This window comes from Triticum aestivum, chromosome 5D (genome assembly GCF_018294505.1).
Source record: "Triticum aestivum cultivar Chinese Spring chromosome 5D, IWGSC CS RefSeq v2.1, whole genome shotgun sequence".
Classification (NCBI taxonomy): Eukaryota; Viridiplantae; Streptophyta; class Magnoliopsida; order Poales; family Poaceae; genus Triticum; species Triticum aestivum.
The window spans coordinates 515,157,016-515,172,116 of record NC_057808.1 but is presented as its reverse complement, the minus strand read 5'-3'; the positions used below and the strand labels follow the sequence as shown (position 1 = coordinate 515,172,116).

The 15,101-nt window shown below is 44.2% G+C and overlaps 2 protein-coding genes across 2 annotated transcripts; both read left to right on the top strand.

The window, feature by feature from the left end:
* LOC123123364 (probable cellulose synthase A catalytic subunit 2 [UDP-forming]) lies at window positions 1-5,375 on the top strand. The gene is made up of 14 exons (XM_044543858.1): window positions 1-389; window positions 505-703; window positions 830-1,068; window positions 1,155-1,254; window positions 1,381-1,567; window positions 1,824-2,090; window positions 2,167-2,512; window positions 2,594-2,731; window positions 2,839-2,964; window positions 3,048-3,260; window positions 3,404-3,647; window positions 3,784-3,986; window positions 4,232-4,582; window positions 4,661-5,375. Exons 1-14 carry the CDS (start codon window positions 366-368, stop codon window positions 5,243-5,245), a joined length of 3,222 nt encoding a protein of 1,073 aa, XP_044399793.1. The 5' UTR covers window positions 1-365; the 3' UTR covers window positions 5,246-5,375.
* Window positions 5,376-6,999: 1,624 nt separating this feature from the next.
* On the top strand, window positions 7,000-9,623 carry LOC123121072 (protein FAR1-RELATED SEQUENCE 5-like). The gene is made up of 5 exons (XM_044541001.1): window positions 7,000-7,170; window positions 7,275-7,965; window positions 8,073-8,530; window positions 8,644-8,931; window positions 9,039-9,623. The coding sequence occupies exons 1-5, from the start codon at window positions 7,000-7,002 to the stop codon at window positions 9,621-9,623; spliced, it is 2,193 nt and encodes a 730-aa protein (XP_044396936.1).
* The last annotated feature ends 5,478 nt before the right edge of the window (window positions 9,624-15,101 follow it).

Here is a 15,101-nt window from a genome sequence, read left to right as displayed (position 1 = left end):
GGCTAAACCCCGCCGCGCAAGCGACAACGGCGCCAGCACTAGCACTAGCACTAGTGCGCGGACGGACGGGCTCACGCGCTCCTCCTCCTCGCACACGCCATCGCCGTCGCCCTCCTTCTGGTCCCCTCCCAAACGCCCCGGCTCCAATCCGCGTGAGCTGGACTCCACCGGTGCCCCTGCTACTACTACGGCGCGGGGGGATCAGGGGGCGATTTGGGGGGACCCGGCTGGGCTGAGGGGGTTTGCGGCCGGTCTGCTTGCTGATCAGGGGCCTCGGAGCAGGGCTGCGGGGCGCGGCGAGTGGCCTGTGAGTCGGTCCGTTCGTCGCGGGGATTGAGGGGTGAGCTCGCGGTGCGGCGGGTGCCATGGCGGGCGGCGGCGACGCGGCGGTGAGTGGCGTTTTTGGGGGGTTTGGTTGGGGTTTTCTGTGTGCGTGGATAGATAATCCGGCGATTGGTCTCACTCTGCTGTCCCGTCTTTTTATTTTCTGGTGCGTGCCCGCAGAAATCGGGAACGGGGAGGCATGGCGGCGGGCAGGTGTGCCAGATCTGCGGCGACGGCGTGGGCGCGGCGGCGGACGGCGAGCTCTTCGCGGCCTGCGACGTCTGCGCCTTCCCCGTCTGCCGGCCCTGCTACGAGTACGAGCGCAAGGAGGGCACCCAGGCCTGCCCGCAGTGCAAGACCAAGTACAAGCGCCACAAGGGTACGCTCGCTGCTGCTCACTCAGCCCCCTCTCCACTGCGATTCCGATTAAAAAATGCTAGTAGCATCCAAAGGCCGGAGCAGCTGAGAATTCAACCTGTGATTCTTCTTGTTTTGTGTTGTTTAGGTAGCCCGCCAGCACGTGGGGATGAAAGCGAGGATGATGCCAGTGACTTCAACTACCCAGCTTCTGCCAACCAGGATCAGAAAAACAAGATTCCTGAGAAGATGCTCACCTGGCGCAGGAACTCGGGAGCTAGTGATGATATTGGCCTCACTAAGTTCGGCAGCGGTGAGATTGGGCTGCACAAGTATGACAGTGGAGAAATCCCTCATGGATACATCCCGCGTTTCTCTCATAGCCAGGTTGTAAAAATTGCAACCTGTTTTGATTGTGACAACAGTATTCGGGAATATGAAACTGACATTTGCTTTCGTCTATGTCTGCACAGGTCTCAGGAGAGATTTCTGGAGCTTCCCCCGATCATATGATGTCCCCTGCGGGGAATGCTGGCAAGCGTGGACATCCATTTGCCTATGTGAACCATTCTCGTATGTATATATGTAACATTCTCATATGTATATATGTACCATTATGATCTTGTGTGTACTTTGATTTTTTACTTGCATCCCGCTGTGAGTATGTAATAGTTGTTTCATGCTTCTGAATATTTCCAGCAAATCCATCAAGGGAGTTCTCTGGCAGCCTTGGCAACGTTGCGTGGAAAGAGAGAGTTGATGGCTGGAAAATGAAAGACAAGGGTGCAATTCCCATGACTAATGGAACAAGCATCGCTCCTTCTGAAGGCCGTGGAAACGGTGATATCGATGCATGCACTGACTATGGCATGGAAGACCCCTTATTGTGAGTTATAATTTCTCTTGCACATCATTAGTCATCTTCGTGTTGTTCTCTCTATCCGACTAATTTACATTTATGTGAGGTAAGCTTGGGTGGGTTTCTTTTATATTTGAATACCTTCTGGTACTAACCCTGCATTTGAACAGAGATTGCTAGATCATATTCTTAATGGGTATACATATCTTGCTGAAACTGTAAATACTAGTTTTTGTATACGACTTGCAGCAATAACTTTTGTCTTGGGCCATATGAATTGCAGGAATGACGAAACTCGCCAGCCTCTGTCTAGAAAAGTGCCAATTCCTTCATCCAGAATAAATCCCTACAGGATGGTCATTGTGCTACGATTGATTGTCCTCTGCATCTTCCTGCACTACCGTATCACAAACCCTGTCCGTAATGCATATCCACTCTGGCTTCTGTCCGTGATATGTGAGATTTGGTTTGCTTTTTCCTGGATTTTGGATCAGTTCCCCAAGTGGTCTCCAGTCAATCGTGAAACTTACCTTGATAGGCTGGCTTTAAGGTGATGTGCAATATGTAGTGCTAATAAAAATGTTTATACTGACATAGTACTGACAGTATATCACTTGCACTATCAGGTATGACCGGGATGGTGAGTTGTCTCAGTTGGCTCCTGTTGACATTTTTGTCAGTACTGTGGATCCTATGAAGGAGCCTCCTCTTGTCACTGCAAATACTGTGCTTTCTATCCTTGCTGTGGACTACCCTGTTGACAAAGTATCTTGCTATGTATCTGATGATGGAGCTGCGATGCTTACCTTTGATGCACTTGCTGAGACTTCAGAGTTTGCTAGAAAATGGGTACCATTTTGTAAAAAGTATAACATAGAACCCAGAGCACCAGAGTGGTACTTTGCTCAGAAAATTGATTTCTTGAAAGACAAAGTTCAGACTTCATTCGTTAAAGATCGTCGAGCCATGAAGGTAGATTTTAGTTTATTAGTGTATATTTGTTGGTTGTTCCAGTTTCTATTTGAGGACATTAATTTCTATTAAACTCCACAGAGAGAATATGAAGAGTTCAAAGTTCGCGTCAATAGCCTTGTAGCCAAGGCCGAGAAAGTTCCTGAGGAAGGATGGATCATGCAAGATGGCACACCTTGGCCTGGGAACAATACTAGGGACCATCCTGGAATGCTTCAGGTCAGACTCATGTTCTAGCAAAGGTTACTTGATTAAGAGCTGGATCTGCCAGCAGGACTGGTTATTACAGTAACCATTTTCTAACTTAAGTTTCTGGTCATGTTCAGGTTTTCCTTGGTCATAGTGGAGGCCTTGATAGTGACGGCAATGAGCTTCCTCGTTTGGTTTATGTGTCTCGTGAGAAACGTGCCGGATTCCAGCACCACAAGAAAGCTGGTGCCATGAATGCCCTTGTGAGTAGTTAAACACTGAAGTCGTAAGTTGCCTTATATACTTTGATTACCTGGGTGTAATGGAAGTGGAATGCTTTCTGCAGGTTCGTGTATCAGCTGTCCTTACTAATGGGCAGTACATGTTGAATCTTGATTGTGATCACTACATCAACAATAGCAGCGCTCTAAGAGAGGCTATGTGCTTTCTTATGGACCCTAATCTAGGGAGGAAAATCTGTTATGTCCAGTTTCCTCAGAGGTTCGATGGAATTGATACGAATGATAGATATGCAAACAGGAATACTGTATTTTTTGATGTAAGTTCTTGTGCTTATCACTTTCTTATCTCACTGGCACCAAGTAGTTTTAATGAACCACTGTTAATATTGTTGCAGGATGAGCTTTTTCTTAAAATTTGTTTGACAATGATCTGTAACTAACCTGTATCTGTTTGCTGCAGATTAACTTGAGGGGTCTTGATGGCATCCAAGGACCAGTTTATGTGGGGACTGGTTGCGTGTTCAACAGAACAGCTTTATATGGTTATGAACCCCCGATGAAGAGCAAGGAGTCAGGTTTATTCTCTAAGCTTTGTGGGGGTAGAACCTCAAAATCGAAGAGCACAGGAAGTAAGAAGTCAGATAAGCATGCAGACGGTTCTGTGCCAATGTTCAATCTTGAAGATATAGAGGAGGGTATTGAAGGTATCTTTGGGCTCTATAACAACCGTTGCTCAATTTCTTTTGTCTGTAGTTGCTAGTCAGCGTAGCATTTTTTTTTGACTAGGGTAGGTAGGACAGGGCTACATTTCTTTCTTACCTGAATGCTATTGTATAATAGGTTCTGGATTTGATGACGAGAAATCACTTCTTATGTCTCAAATGAGCCTGGAGAAGAGATTTGGTCAGTCCAGTGTTTTCGTAGCCTCCACTCTAATGGAGTACGGTGGTGTTCCCCAGTCTGCAACTCCAGAGTCTCTTCTGAAAGAAGCAATCCATGTCATCAGCTGTGGTTATGAGGACAGAAGTGATTGGGGAAGGGAGGTAATTAAGTTGTACACTCTATAATACCAGCATTTTTCTTATATCAACTGGTGTTCCAATTTTTTTTGATGATCAAGTCAAGTTTCTTGTTCTGGTTTACAGAACTAAAGGTTTCACATGTGAGCTCGTTAGAAGAATTCATGAATGTTCTTTGTGGTCGTACCTCTGAGATGATCTATTTATTGTTGGCTTTAAACCTGTTTTTTTTTGCTTCGTATCTGTAATCTTCCTGTTGTGTTTTGCAGATTGGTTGGATCTATGGTTCTGTTACAGAAGATATTCTTACCGGGTTTAAGATGCATGCACGCGGCTGGCGATCAATCTACTGCATGCCTAAGCGACCAGCTTTCAAGGGGTCTGCCCCCATCAACCTTTCAGATCGTCTGAACCAAGTGCTTCGGTGGGCGCTTGGTTCGGTGGAAATTCTTTTCAGCAGGCATTGTCCGATATGGTATGGCTATGGCGGACGGCTTAAATTCCTGGAGAGATTTGCTTACATCAACACCACTATCTATCCACTCACATCAATACCACTCCTCATATACTGCATATTACCAGCTGTTTGTCTTCTCACGGGAAAGTTTATCATCCCACAGGTAAAACCCGGCTCAGTTTTTGCTCTTGCGTGTACAAAACTGCGAAAATATTTATACTGACTATACATTGAAATGCAGATTAGCAACATTGCCAGTATTTGGTTTATCTCTCTCTTTATTTCGATCTTCGCCACTGGTATCCTTGAAATGAGGTGGAGTGGTGTTGGCATCGACGAGTGGTGGAGGAATGAACAGTTCTGGGTCATCGGAGGCATTTCTGCACATCTATTTGCGGTCTTCCAAGGTCTCCTGAAGGTACTTGCTGGTATCGACACCAGCTTCACTGTCACTTCAAAAGCATCCGATGAAGATAATGATTTTGCCGAGCTCTACATGTTCAAGTGGACGACTCTTCTGATCCCACCAACAACTATCTTGATCATCAACCTTGTCGGAGTTGTGGCTGGTACCTCCTACGCGATCAACAGCGGCTATCAGTCATGGGGCCCACTTTTCGGGAAGCTCTTCTTTGCCTTCTGGGTGATTATCCACTTGTACCCATTCCTCAAGGGGCTCATGGGACGGCAGAACCGCACGCCGACCATCGTTGTCGTCTGGGCCATCCTTCTTGCATCCATCTTCTCCTTGCTGTGGGTTCGCATTGACCCGTTCACCACAAGAGTCACTGGGCCAGATATCCGAATGTGTGGCATCAACTGCTAGGAGAGTGCAAGATAATTGGAACAGAATTGCCACCCATTCTGTTGTATGATATTAGCGGGTGACACTAGTTTACCAGATGATCTTGGTTGTAAAAACTGGGTACTTAGTGTTAATATGCAGTATTAAATTAGCTCTGCTATCTACTCATTATATTATTATTAGTATATATATTATTGAAGCAGCAGAAAAAGAAGCAACCATGTTTGTTAATATAGGCTAAACTATCTTGCAGGATTGTATTTCTTGATTAGAAACAGAGAAGTTGACATGCTGTGTTGGACTACTAAAACAATATAAAAACATGAGGTTTGAGCAAATATTTGGGTAAGGGATCCCCAAAATGGAGAAACAAAATTCATATTAGGATTTTACAAATATAACCTATCCTAAAATCTAAAGAGCAACATAGTGAAATTTTATGCAAGATCTTGGAGACGCGAGATTCTGAACCATGGTTCGGCCGAACCTATGGTCCACGCCGTAGGATTGCCCAGCCTTCTGCATGTGGATCCGTGTACCATTTGAATTCAAAAAAGGATCAATTAAGGCCCAAACAGCCAGAGGCCTCGTTAGTCTCTTTGATTCCAGCGATTAGCTGGCACAGCCCTAGGCTTGCGGAGGCTAGTTTTTTTTTTCATCGTAATGATGGATGGCACACTTATCTAAAAGCTTTAGCACTTGAGCCAATGGATGTTGGGCAGGACCATGAATAAAAAAAAGCTATCCTGTGCTCATTCATTTGTGGTACTGTTCATCTTCCAGGCTGCTACATATAGCGGATGAGGAGCCCATTCTGCCAACAACTCCTTTGCTCGCAGCATGAGAGCTCCATCCGGCATGGATAGCGAAGAAGACACCTCTTTAGACCATCAGCACATGGCTGTTGATCTCACTCCTGCCGGCATGGATACGCTCTCTAACAGGTATTTACCCCGTTCAGTGGCCATCAGAAAGATGCCGTCTCATGTTTGATTTACATACTTATCTTTTTTCCCCTGAAAAAATTACTCAAGCACCTGCGACCCCCTCCTTTCAGATCAAACAAAGGCATCACCGAGCTATCAGATTGTTCTAATCCTGGCTGTGGTGTTGTTGATTCAATCACAGCGAATCCAGAGTTCTCAGAACTGCATTCTGGAAGATCGGCACCTAAGCGGAAAAGGTAGTACATTTTGTTTTTTTTACACTGGGATTTTTTAACTATTGTTAGAAGTAGTTTTTCTGTGGTGTACGATGGTGATAATGGCATAATTTATGAACTGTCAAGTGTCGTTTGTGTTGTTAATTAGTCTTGTTCGATATTTACAGCGAGGTTTTCAATAGTGTGAACCATCAGCAAAACGTCAGGTTTTGTGTGTAAATGACAGCTAGTTTTTTTATTAGTACTATTTTAGACTATATTTGCCGCCGTTAAAATTCATCAATGTTTGTGAGTACGACAGGATGTTCTTCGGAAAACATATCAACACAGTCTTTTAAGCAACACAATCCAAAAAATCATGCTTAAAAAAATATTTAGCATAGTTTTGTAAGCACACTGTGCAAACAGGTCATGTTTTATTACTCCTCGGTTGTTTTGTTTCTCTACGTTTTTGCTGGGTCGTTACGTTATTATAACTTTGTTTTAATACTCTATAACGGTTTTGCCGAAATATGTAGTAAACGGGAAGCGTTTGAAGGAATGGACTACAGAATTGCCCCTGCAGTAAAAAGTCCGTTCTAGAAGTGTGTGGAGCGCGCTGCTTTTAGGGGCGATGCAGATGTGTTTCGTTCCAAGTGTTGGAACAATCTTTGATTCAAAGGATGAAGCCTACGATTTCTACAACATGTTCTCTTGGGAGTGTGGTTTTGGTATTCGCTATGGAAAGAGTAGCACTAATAACAAAAATTACAGAACAATGCAGGACATCGTTTGCCAGTGTGCGGTATGCATCATTTTAATCTTAATTGTTTGTTTTTGTCTCGGTCGGATTATTGGTTCATACTTTTTTTGTCTGCCTTTCACTCTGTGTCTTTACCATTATTATAGGGCAAAGAAGAAAGGCCCAACACAACAACATGCCGCACTGGTTGTGAAGCTCGTATAAGACTACATCGAACTGACGACCATGGATGGTATGTGACCGTTTTCATTAACAAGCACAATCACCCACTATCTGTGAAGTGTGGCGAGAAAAAACAGTGGAAATCACATAGCGTTATAAGTCCTTTAGCAAAGGATTTTATTCGTAACCTCAGGGAGAACAACATCAGGTTTGACCAGATATACAACATATTAGGGTCAGGTCTTGGCTCTTCTCTAGGCGTGCCTTTTAGGAAGCAGACATTGAGAACTCTGTGTGCAACCATAGCTCATGATTCCATCGCTGATGATATGGCCAAAACCACTAGTATACTTCAGGATATGAGTGCCACAGATCCGGACTTCAAAGTTTGTGTGCAAGTAGACGGTGAAAGCAGGGTGAAAACAGTAATATGGTGTAATGGTAAAAATCGGCTGGATTATGCACATTTCGGTGATGTGGTTACTTTCGACACCACTTACAGGACCAACCTGTATAACATGCCATTTGGGCTTTTTGTTGGTGTGAATAACCATTTCCAGTCTATTATTTTTGGCGGCGTCCTCATGGTTGATGAAAAGACTCCCACATTTGAATGGGCATTCAGAAACTTTATTGACTTGATGGACGGGAAACATCCTACTACTATATTGACAGGTCAGATTATAAAAGTTGTCTTCATACATTGTTGTAGTTTGTCAGGTTATACATATGCTATTATATGTTCGCCTTAGTTTGATCATTCTTCTTTGGTACTCCTACAGATCAATGCAAAGCTATGCAAAATGCTTTACGAAGTACAATGCCCCACACCCGTCATAGGTGGTGCAGATGGCATGTGTTAAAGGTCTTGAAAGAGAAAATTGGACACGTGTACAACAAACATTCTGCCTTCAAGAAGGAATTCCACGCGATAGTAAATGAAGAGACGGATGTAGAATCATTTGAGCGAAAGTGGCATCAATTGATTAAAAAATACAAACTTCAAGGAAACAAGTACCTTCGCAGGATTTTCAAGTGGAGGGACATGTGGGCAATGCCATACTTCATGGGCACATTCTGTGCCGGGATGACCAGCACGCAACGGAGCGAGAGTGCGAATCATCTCCTCAAAAAGTTCATCAGCAGATCATCCCCAATGCACTTGTTTGTTAAGCAGTACAACAAATTGCTTGATTCCAGGAGCCAGGCAGAAGACGAGGCAAATTATGTCAGCAAGCAGGTATAAAAGGCATGCATGTATTTTGTTTGTATAGTATGAGTACTACTCCAGCTACTATCTGACATTATTTTATTTTATCTCACACATTATATACTTATTCCACTGAATAACAGACACGCAGGCGGCTTGTAATTGGCGCTACTATCGAGATAGATGCAGCGGCTGTGTACACGAAGGCCTTGTACAAAAAATTTTCACACGAACTTTTTAGATCAGGCTCATTTGATGCACGCCGTTCCAAGCCTGGACACGTCTACAAGGTCAAATTGTCGCCGCAACTAGCCTTAACTGATTATGACAAAAAGGTATTCACCGTCAAAGTGGAAGACGGTGGGGACTTTGTCACATGTGATTGTGGATTTTTTGATCATGTCGGCCTGTTGTGCTGCCATTCATTAAAGGTATGCACACATTTTTTTCATTATGGTCCTATGTCATGCGTCTCAAACTCATTTTTACAGCACTACATTAATGATTTCTCATCTGACTCGTAATTTTGTTTTTTCAGGTATTAGTTCAGAACAATATTGGCAAGATTCCACCAAGGAATATAGTCAAAAGATGGACTTTATGGGCAAGGGAATCGAGACCACTGCACCTGGCAAACGAGGGTGAAATGGGGGAGCTGTCTTCCCAAACTACGTATAGAAGAAATGTTCTATATGTGGCTGCTATGGACCTTATCAAGGAGGCAGAATCCGGGTCTGAGTCATTCCAAACGGCGTTCGCAGCTATATGTGAGGCAAAAGAAAAAATTGCAAGTAAGAAGGCTTCAGATATGCTTATTGATACTATCGCCGAACAAGCAAATCCTGTCCGGCATACCATAACTGATGTTGGGTCAGAAACCCATCTGCTTCCTCCACAACGTGTGCTGTCTAAAGGACGACCTAGCTCCCTTCGCCCAAAGAGTCGTATGAATTACATTGTGGCTAAGAAAGCTAGAAAACACTACAAGGACGGCCCATGCCATGCTCATGAAGATACTGCCGGTCCAATGCCACCCCCTCCATCCAAAAAAAGGATTGTGAAGTGTAGCCTATGCAAGATTCCGGGGCACACAAAGGGTAATTGCACTGCTAGGGGAGTCTGAGCGCAAATGTTCTCATGTGGTTATGCAAGTTTATGTTCAGTGTCACTTCATTTAACCTGTAGCGTCCTTGGTGTACTATGTTTTGTACTGTGTTTTATTTTTACATGAATCCGTATGTTCATGGATTTTTGTTATCTTTTTTTTGCGGCTCCATGCATGATGAATTTTCTTTTCTAACTTATATCGACAATCTCTTTTTGTTCTCTTTTTGTTGGTCCTATCTTTACCACGCCTTCAAGAATATAGGACAGGTTTTCACACCCGGCCAACACACGACGCCATAGAACGCCACACCCACGCCACCATGCCGCCCACATCCCATGGTCATCTGGCAGCACCGAATACACGGATTTTCCCATGAGCATACCGCTACCACCCCCATTGTCGTCCCAGGAACAAAGACCTTGACACCATCTCATCCGAGACCCGCCGCTATTCAAGAAAATAGAAGATTGGAAAGGCCCCGTCTTTCGCACCCCTGGCCAGCCCAAGCACAAATACCCGATAGGGCGGCCCAAATGCTGGCCTCATCGACCCGTCCTGTTGCACCCAGTGAGAGACTAGTCCGGTCCTACTACCGGGGCGCGAGACGAGCGACAGATCACGACTGGGAGATGTCCAGCCCTTCGACGAAGGCAGCACACGGACGACGATGGAAGGGAAAGAAGGACAAAACAAGCTGCTAATCGATGGCCGACGTCGAAAATCTCTAGCCGCCGCCGCAAAATGACCTATACAATCGCCACGAGCCACCACCATGTCTTACCGCCTACAGTATCGTCTACGGAAAATGGTCAGATCTAGTTACGCCGAATCGGCTAGATCCAGCTACTTCTATAAGAGGCCACCTTGTGAAGCCTAATGCGTCGACTCTCGCCGATGCCAGCGTGCCGCCAACTCTCGCCGCCGAGCCACGGAGAAAGGGTAGAAGAAGCCTCGCCGCCGACGCCAGCTGGCCTTAGTCTGGCGGCATGCCCTCACGATGACTCCGAAGTACGAAACAAGCCGCTCATCTATTGGCCGACGCCGGATATGTCCAGCCGTCGCCGTGAAACGACCTAGACCAACGCTATGAGCCACCACCACGTTGTGGTAGATGCCACAAACATCTCCATCTCCCTAGAATACCGGCGCACCGCCTATAGTCATGAATACCGAAAACTGCAATACTTAGCGCCGCCGCTGCTTTAACAGGCCACCTCGCGAGGCCTAACGCGTCGGCGCCACCGTGCGCCGCCGACCACCCGCGTCAGCCGCAACCAATAGAGGGTATAAGAAGCCTCGCGCGCTTCCGACGCCTGGCTTTAATCCGGCTGCGCCGAGGGGAGTGGGCGAAGGTAATATGGCTTGCGGCGCTAGGGTTTGCCCTCCGGAGCTGTGCGCGGGAGACATAGGCCATCCCTACAAAGTATGTGAAGGAACTTTTGTATCTTAGCGGCTGGTTGTCGTAAAACTATTGTAGTAATAAAAAATGTGGAGTAGATTGGTTTTCGGATATTTGTTTCAGATGTCAATATCTGAATCCTTCGCCTAGATCTAAGTTACCTCCGCGGTAGTTGTATGTTCGTTTGCCACTCCTATGTTCGTTTGCGCCAGCATATACAATTTGTTTTTGAGAACATTTACAGACAAGACAAACATGAACACGTTATATTTGATTTAAGTTTCCGAATCAAACATCATTTCACGCGGACAACAAAGTATATGAAGAAGTAGAACTTAGGCATTAAGTGATGTAGAACACTTAACATAGTCATTAGCTGTCTCATGGACCAGCAAATACAAAACAAAGTGCATTTTACGACTGACAACAAATAGTCTCATACCGAAATACGGACACTAACACTGCCAGACCAAAACACACACAGTGTGTGAGGGCTTTTAGGTACACATGGCATCATAGACATACAGCAACTTTCAGTCGCAAACATTTTTATAGTGAAGAAAGATGGATAGTCTTCATGAGAATGTTGCTTAGACGCCGTTGATCTTCGTAATGTTGGAATCCATGGTCATGAGCAGGTATCCAAGCACCTTCCTATGTTCGAGCAATCCTTCCTGGAACAGTTTGATTAAAAATAGTTGAGTTTTCCAACAATATTGTATATGCATTTGATGAAGAATAAACATTTCATAGGACACCGAAAAATGCAGCAGCGCAAACAATCTGATACCTGGTCCAGCACAGGTTTGGCTTGGTTGTTCGTCATGTTCCTCGCGGCATATGCAACATATATCGCATCATTTGGGCTGTTTTTTCTAAGAAAAATGATGAAGTATTTCAGCAACCTGCAGATATTTCTTACAAATGATGATTAAGACTCAATGTTTGTTAGAGCTAACCTCGCTCCTGGACCCCCAGTGTGTTTGATGATGTTAAAGCCCAGTGCACTAGGAATAGTTGCACCTAGCACAATAGACATGCAGTGACCCAGTGCCAGAAAAAGATCATAAGCTTTACGATGGTGGTTGGCCACAGCTATGGCGGGAAAATCACCATTGACCACAGGGTCGTACATATGCACTGTTGTTTGTGTTCCCTTAATATTGTAAGCGTAGCAGACCCAATTGACTTTGTCACGTAGTATCACAACTACCTGATATTGGAAAAGAATTGTTATTGTTCAATACTACATTTCTCACAGATTTAGTTCTATCAAAAGATGAGGCAAAGAAAAAATTGTGTACAATTTTGTCGATGTATAGCAAGGTACCTCTTTGCAGTCCTGGACCTTGTATGGTACACTTGGACCCCTGAAGAAGTGCCCTATGGCTTCCAGAGGTGGAGTTCCATTGTAAATATCGCACAAGTCCTAAAATAAAGTTACATTCGTTAGTTGTTTTGACCACGCCGAATTATTTATTATCTTAGGTACTTACCACGAACTCTTGAGGAAGGAAATGACGATTGCGCAAGCGAGAAAGATGCTCACACGCCTTGTGGCAACCTCATTGAACAGCACAACTACAGCTGACATCATGTCATTCTCAAATGCACCGCTGAGCTGCTTCTTCAGACTAGTCCCTGTTATAATCAATGGCATTTGTCCAGGGATGTAGATAAAGTTCCTGCATGACACGGATTAGTTGATATCTTTGTTTTGCAAACTTTCGTGTGAGGCTAAATGCCAAATGAATTTCATGCAAAAAGAAAAAAATACCTTGTTAAGAAGTCGTCTGTAGCAGCAAACAGTATCCATCGGTATAGCACCCCAGCACGGGCCTGCTGATTTTGAAGGGACTGTGCAATCGTTTCGTTAGCATTAGATGGGCCAGCTTCCATCTGTTGAGCTGTTCATTAATTCATAAGAAAGTCAATATGTTTTAAAATTTCGTTTAAAATTACTAATTGACAATCTAGAACACTCACCAACAGGGTTCACGATAGGTGCATTGCGTATGTGGTCGAAGATTCTCTGGCTCATATTGTTTTGCCCAGCCGCAGCCATTGATATCATAGTGAGCACATGAGCTTCGTTTTGGAAAGAAAAAAATCTGTCAGCAATTGTTTACTTTGAAAATGAGTAGAAATAAAAAACATGTCACTCAACCAGGTATCTTACATGGTATGTTAGCTACAAACTGTTCCAGGTCTGGTTCATTGTCCATGATAGGTGGAGCCATATCAAGTGGGGTTGCATCGACAACATTTTCTGGAATGTTAGGAGCTGCTACTGATCCTCTTGCCCCTGTAGTGGCATCATGTTTTTTAACCTCACGGAGAAACTCAATGCTTGGGGGACCTAAATCAAAAATGTTTTGTAGATTATCAGTGATAAGCATTAGTTTCTGAAATATCCAACTGCACTAAACATAAGAAAACACTAAAGTCATTCCAAACAACAAGAAGTTTTATTTACTTTTATCACTTTTCTTGTTGCTACAGCTGCCTGGGCCATCATATATTTTGAAAGGCACTGGCTTTTGTTAACTCAGCAATCCCCTTCTTGATAGTTTCAAGAAGATTCTCTGGTTGCTGGACCGGCATGTCGACGTTTCCTACAATGACATGGACAAATACATGCGAGAGATATCTTGAGCACTTTTGTTCGACCATAAAGTATTGTTGACATCAAATTCACTTTGAAAAACACTTCATGTACCGTCATGCCCACCTTTCGACCCGCTCTCCACTTTAGCCTTTCTCTGGAACACTATTGTAGGCTTAGCTTTTTTGCCTGTAGAAAATTAAGTATTATGGTTTAAATTTTATCCCCTAAAAGGTTAGAAACCTCATGCATCAAAATAGATTTTGTTGTGGCGAACATTTCACCTTCGGTTGGCGGCTGTTGTTCTTCGGCACCTGCTCTTTCTTGTTCTCCGTCTACTACATGGGCTTTTCCCTTTGACATATCTATGCTGCGCTTGCGGCTATCTGTCCCAATACTATCCTTTTCCTCGATTACCTTAATTAAGCCTTGCAAGGAGGTTACCAGAGTTTTCAGCTGCCAAATGTGTAAATGCACATAAAAATCAGTGAGATACATGCACCTATGTTGGCTCTTAAGCTGAATAATGAAAATATACTCGCTTACTTGTTCAGGAGAATAGTTAGCATGAGCAACTGATTGGGCTTGCAGAGACGCATCATCTGTCCCAATACTATGCTTTTTCTCGATCACCTTAATAAAGCTTCGCATGGAGGTCACCAGATTGTTCAGCTGGCAAATGTGTACATGCACATAAAATACAGTGAGATTCATGCACCTATGTTTGCTGAATAATGAAAAAATACTCGCTTACTTGGTCAGGAGAATAATTAACATGAGCAAATGGTTGGACTTGCGCTGGTGCGAGTGCATGAGACGCATCTGTTGTTGCGTTTGATGATATAAAGACACCGCCCACACCAGACTGAGCCGGGCATGACTGATTATCAGCTATTCGCGAGCATGGTGTTCCTTGATGCGCAGCACTGCCATTTGTAGCCTCTTTTTCAGCCTACAACAAACTGCAGTATGGTCCAATGGGGGGAAGAAAAATCACCTTTCTCAATTTGAACTTCTCGTACAAACTCCAAGACCCTGCTTTAGTAATGTGATTTATTTGCGCCAAGAGCTTGTCGTTGCTGTAAGCCTTTGATCTTGGGACATACAGAGAGTGCATTGGCGTGGGTGGTCCCATTATTTTGTCGAGGTAAAAAATCTGTTTCGTATAAGACATGTACACATCAATATGTTTGGTCAGACGATGTGTAAAAATAAAAATTGTATTTAAAAGAGCAAACCTGCGGCAGTATTGGGCACGATTCTAGCTTGATGTTCGTCAAGCCTTCACGTTTAGCTTTTTGCACAGTAGCCACATCATCCATCGTGGCGTTGAAAACATGCTTCGCCCAGTTATATTCTGCTACCCTCTCGGTGTCTCCAGCGGCTCTAACCACTTGCACATCGATCTTACCAGGACACAAGACAAATCCTGCAGTGTAGTACATCACATCAAAGTTTTGTCATATTTTCATTGCTATAAGTAATAGGG